Below are 6,000 nucleotides of genomic sequence, written 5' to 3'. Positions count from 1 at the left end.
AGCGCAAAAAGAACAGAACTCCTGCTGGCGCAGAGGGGGCACGCGAGCACTGAGAAGGCGGGAAATTTGAAATGCATTTGATGACAGCAGTGCCGTTATGGTGAATTACTGCTCTGCACTTCCGAAAGCTTTCACATTGAGTGGAACGGATTTAATTTTTTTGTCATTGCGCTCGGCTAATGAACTGGTTTGTCTGTAAGGGGGAATAACTCAAGTCTGTTTTATTTGCATTCGAAATTGTAGCCCTCTTTTGTTCTAGAAAAATGATTGCTGATTACAATGAGGGTTGATTATTTCTCTTCATCTTGCGACAGCTCTGGGAGTACCCTTTTCCATTCTTCACCATTGGCATCATTACCGTTTTCACTTTGCCCATCATTGCGATTCTCCGGCGAAGCCTCGACAGTGATAGTTATTCAGGTGATCTTTTTTTTTCTAAAGATTTGCCTTAAGATCTTCGAAGTAGTCGATATCTGATTTGTTTTTGAGGGGGCTCGTGCACTCTAAGGATATCCCGTAGTTCAACCTCCGCGATATGCACAAGAGTGACCAATATATTTCGCCAGTAAAGCAAACTCGGAGCATAGCAGCGACGTACATTCATGGGCAAAGGAAAGGAAATGCGAACCAGAAGGCACAAATAGCGCGATTTCTTTCTTTGCAAGTCAGAATGACGCGTGGCTGAGTTACAAGAATAAAATTGCGAAATGTGGCTTTCCAAATTGCCAATATCGCGCCATTATTGAACCTCAACGAACAGTATTTTTCAATTTTGCGTGTAAGGGTTCAAATTTTAGTGGTCGCATTTAATTTGTCCATAACTGTACATACAATTAAACTTAAAAATGAAAACTGTGAATTAGCGCTGCCCAATACAGAACGTCATGCTTGTATTGCATGATGTCGCACAGCGCAGGCTGAACTTTTGAGTCAAACGATATGTTTGACATCAAAATTCCCCACAATTTGCGCTGGGGATTCTTCGGAGCGTAAAACAAAGAGCGCGAGCTCAAAAAAAAACTGCAGTAAAAATGAGCATAGGTAGAAAATTGGTCCCGTATTCGCCCCTTTTTTTTTCAATTCAATTCAACTTTGTTTACCAAGAAGGGAATACATTTTGATTTGCAATACATCATCAAACATTGCAAACGCGTCGACGAAAGACGATAGTCGACTAACGCCTCTGGCAAGTAAATGCATCCCTTATCTTTCCCGCTGACCTCTCATGCTGTTCCTCTCCCTTCCCGTTCCTTCCAAGGTAACGCGCAAAAGGTTTGCTCAAGTCAATTTAAATTTACCGAGTTCCACTGCTCCAAGTCAGGTGCCTCGATGCCAGCGCTGCCGTACGGCGGAGCCGCGCGTGAATCGAGGCACCCGACTACAAAGTTTATAGAACCCCGTTGCCTTACTCCACGAGCGCTCCAAGCGGAACGCGGGACCTATCTAGTGGAACCTTTGTTGCTGTTGCCGTTTGATTTTTTAGAATTCCGCCAAGAAGCGCGGACAACAGCAGGCGACGGTTTTCTGCAGTTGATGTATGGCAAAAAGCAAGCATCCATGAATTTTTAAATAAAAGAACACTGCAAGTATCACTCGTGTATTGATTACCTGCCTCATATTAGCCTGATGTCTTGTTCTTGTTCAACAATGTTGACAACAATGAACATTGACACCGGAATTAGACGTTTAGATTTGGCTGTGAGTATATAAGACTATTGCGCAGCATCTGTGTTGCTTTGGCCGGCTGGCTCAATCGAGTGACAGACGGACAGGCAGGCATACAGACAGACGAAAATTTTCTCGTTAAAGTGGCCCAAGAAAAGCTATCGTCTTTAAAAAAATTTTTTAGCACACGACATCCAGGTGACCCAAAAAATGGGCGAAATGTAAGAGCAAATTCTGCTTCTCTAGAGCGCTGACGGCGGTGATCCATAAGAAAGAGTTTTGCGTCTCGGAGACGATATATGCATGCAACCAAATCCATAAACTCGGCCGTAGTTGAATGTGGTTGAACCAAGTTTGTCGAGCGAAAGCTCGGGTTTCTGGTGAGGGCGCGCAGTGAACGCGCGCACGAAATAGCACAAGAATAGCGAACGCCGTAACCTTTGATAGCGCTTCCTCGTAATATTTCCCGATTGGGCTTTCAAATGACTCTTGGCAATGACATTATTCTGAAGACTGCTTCCAAAGTGCCGCATAGTAACACATCGCAAAAACGTTTCTTGCAGAAAATAAGGACGAGGTCCTTAGCGTGGAAGAAGCAAGCTTCAACTACTGGTGGCTGCTTCTCGATCCCGTATTCCTGGCCGACATGCTCTCAGTGACGATGGTGTGGATAATTGTCGGATTCAACGAACCGACCCTGGAGCCAAGTCTCACAAAAGTATAACAACTTATTTTTTTCCTGTGCCAAGAGGATGCTGCGTATGAAGGAGTTGGCTTCTTCATTACGGGTTTTCTAGTTATATTCTAAGGCGGCAGGACCCCGCCAGGCATGTATTTGCCTTTGGCCTGTGACCCGACACAGTACTTGTGGAAGAACTGTATCAAATAACATGCAAACAAACGAGCAATCATTATCTAAGCCCATTGCTAAGTACAAGAAAGTTAGCCGCTGTCTCGCACAAGAAAGTTAGCCGCTGTCTCGCACTCCCCACCACCTTCCATACTACGCATTTTTATCATCATCATCAACAACAACAGCCTAGTTAGGTCCACTGCGGGCCGAAGGCCTCTCCCATTGACCTCCAGCCGCTCCTGTCCTGCGCTGCTCGAGTCCATTCTTTGCCTCCGAATTTCTTTATTTCATCCCTTCATCTGGTTAATGGCCTACCCCTTCTTCTAGAACCATCTCTTGGTATCCACTCCGTTACCCTGGTGCCCCACCGGTTGTCGGTTCATCTCATTACATGGCCAGCGCAAGTCAATTTCTTTTTTCTATATTGCAACTTTGATACCATCCACTCGAGTTTGTTCACTGGGCCAGGAAGCCCGCTTCCTGTCCCTAAGTGTCACTCCGATAATTATTCGTTCCATGGCCCGTTGGGGGCAACCTAAGTTTGCTTTCCAGTTGTGTGGTAAGGCGCCAAGTTTCCGGTACATATGACATGACAGAGGATGCATTGGTTGTATATTCTTTTTTTAAATCTTGCTTTTCATTATTCCGGAGTGCCCGCCGAGTGAACCCCAACCCATACCTATTCTGCGTTGCATTCTTTCCTCTGGTTCGGGTTCGCACTGACAAGTTGTGCGAGGCAGTTATATTCTTCGACTTGTTCTAGCATTGCGCTTCCTAGTATGAAGAGGGCGCTTTCGACATGTTTAGATTAATTTATATTTATCTGCAGCCCCACTACCAAGCTTTCTTATCGTAGTTCCTCGAGCATTGAGTTCCTTGAACGTGTAGTTCCTCGAGACGATGTCGTCTGCAAACCTCAAATGGTTCAGGTATTCCCCGTTTATTCGTAATCCTGCATTGTCCCAGTCAAGCTTCCTGAATACCCCCTCCAGACACGGTGTGAATAGTTTTGGCGAGACGTTATCTCCCGGTCGTACTCCCATTCTGATCAGGAACTTTTCGCTTTTCTTGTGAAGGATCATCCTACCCGTACATTTTTTGTCGTCTATGAGTTTTATGTAGGTCTCCTCTATTCCTTGGTCTTTCAACGCTTCAAGCACTAATGCGGTGTTTACGGAATTGAACGGTTTTTCCTAGTCTAAAACGATCATGTAAAGGGGCTTACTGAACTCCGCAGATTTTTCCGCACAATTTCTAACGTGACTAGAGACATAGAAGTGGTACATTGTTGAGTATCCTTTCCTAAATCCAGCGTGCTCTCCGGTTTTCTACGAATCTAGGCTGTCACATTCGATAAACTACGGCTTTGGTAAACCGTTTGTATACGCCTCGAGCGCGGCCTGTAGGGGCGCCACTGAAATCCCCCTAGCGGCCCGTTTCGAAAGCAGGCGCGGGAATCCGCGCCCCGCTCCCCAGTGCCGCCGCTGCTTTTGCGGCACGTTCACGACTGAGATTTAGCGTTTGTGGGCGTTTGAAATTCATGTTTGTGTGGAGCAGTCACTCTGTTCGCAAATGGGGTGTGTTTACGAGAGTGTAAATGTTTCCGACGCGATCTTAGTGAGGTATTTTCGGTCTGCATAGCGCCAGGTGTGTGTCACAGGCCAGCGTCGCGGAACCGGCGTATGGTGGAGCCGATTGTAGTTACACTGACCTGAATTTACTAGCCGTGTCTCCGTAACCACCGATTCCTCAGATGGTCATGCTACGGCTATACACTACGATTTAAATCGGTTTTGTGCGCTTACATAATCAGCGGAGCACTCATACCTGACAGCACACCAGTTACGTTTGCCAATATTATACCTCAGATATTGATCACCACCATTTACAAGCCAGTCTGTGTTAATTTCGGGAATATTCAACAAAAGTACGATGGACAATGCATAATTATACTCGGGGATCAGCACACGACAGAGTCGTCTTGTCGTGAGGTGCGCGCCCGCAGACCTTCATTTGCTACATATATCGTCTGCGAGCAGCGCGGAGACGGGCTTACAATATAATCCGCGTCCGCGACTAAATGCTTCTTCGAAATATCGTCATATGGCACAGGGAGCCTGCAGAATAAACCAGAAACTGAAATCAGAGGACCTCATCACATACCACACTCTTCCAACGACACATTTCATCGCTTGTTGAACAGCCTACCCTGTATACTTCCAAAAATGCGTCCGCCGTACGATCAGCTCTTCGTTGAAGTAGAAAAACAAAAGGAAAGTGAACGCGAGATTTATGTGTGGGATTACTAAAACCAGAGTCCTTCAAAAGCATTGAAGGACTCTGCTAAAACGTTCATTGCTTCATTCCGCTCCGCATTTGTACACGGCGTCCCCCTCTCCGCCCCCCCCTCGACCGATTTCTCGCGAAATCTTGGCTTAAGTTTAGACGAACGTCTTTAGCATGCCAGAAGCTGCACCGTTTTTTTTTTTTTTCGTTTCCGTTAGAGCTATTATGTTTCTAAATTCCGCATTTATTTTTCTGTGGTTTCATTTCCTTGGTTCTTGCTATATGGCGTGTGTGGGCACATATTTAACGACGCACAGGCTTGGAATATACTTTACATTTTCGCATGGTTTATATTCTTATAAAATGCATAAGTTATTGTCCGGGATTGGGTAATCACATCCCCGAAACATATTTTTCTGCGGCGTATATATGCGAAACGAAGCCTCATTCGTTGTTCACGCTGCAAAATGAAGCCAACCTCTCATTGTGCCGGTATCAGGTCTAAACGAGGCGTCAGTAGAATTCATTTGTGCCTGATGTTTTGGAGGTGACATGGGTGATATGTTGCTGCCGTCGCCGACCCCGGAAGAGCGGCAGAACGAAGCGCGCAGAACCGCGTCCCCGGGTAGGTCTTGCAGGCGATCGCGTACTCTACGAAGACGCAGCTGCTTTTTAAGTGACCTAAACGTACTCTTTGCCTATAGTCGTCACCATAAGTTTTTTTAGGGCGCGGAAAGGCGGAAAGAAGCGAAATAGAACCAAAACACTGCACGAGCCCCTATCAGTCACGCAGCGCTAATCCCGTCAACGCCGCGGAGAAGCGGCGGCAGGCGGCGCAGCGATCGTGAAGCTCGAGGCGTATACAACCAAGAGTAGGCTGGTGGGTCTTTGATTCTTGAGGTCTTTGCTATCTTCCTTCTTGCGAATCAGAATTGTATTTACGTTTTTCCCGGCTGTGGGAACTTCTAGAGTGCTTAAGCCTTCTGAAAATTGTACAGCAAGCTTTTCCAGTAGAACATATCCGCCTGCTTTTAAAATATCCACGGCCATGCCATCGTCACGTGAAGCTTTTCCTCTTTTCATGCCATTCAAAGCATTTTCTTTTTCCTGTTTACTTCCTAGTGGGACAACGCAAGCTAATCTTGTTAACTCAGCAGTTTCCTCTGATCTAACGACTTTTGCGTAAAGCCTGCTGT

General features: G+C 46.1%; 1 protein-coding gene across 1 annotated transcript in view; it reads left to right on the top strand.

The window, feature by feature from the left end:
* Positions 1-2,242: 2,242 nt before the first annotated feature.
* LOC144152504 (MFS-type transporter SLC18B1-like) overlaps positions 2,243-6,000 on the top strand; it is a 31,823-nt gene continuing 28,065 nt past the window's right edge. Inside the window, exon 1 of the mRNA XM_077683789.1 lies at positions 2,243-2,383. Within this exon, the coding sequence (XP_077539915.1) occupies positions 2,312-2,383 (72 nt within the window). The 5' untranslated portion in view covers positions 2,243-2,311. The remainder of the gene's footprint in view (positions 2,384-6,000) is intronic.

This window comes from Haemaphysalis longicornis, unplaced genomic scaffold (genome assembly GCF_048455015.1).
Source record: "Haemaphysalis longicornis isolate Haplotype H1 unplaced genomic scaffold, Haemaphysalis longicornis Haplotype H1 scaffold_9, whole genome shotgun sequence".
Classification (NCBI taxonomy): domain Eukaryota; kingdom Metazoa; phylum Arthropoda; class Arachnida; order Ixodida; family Ixodidae; genus Haemaphysalis; species Haemaphysalis longicornis.
This window is presented reverse-complemented; position numbering and strand designations above follow the sequence as displayed.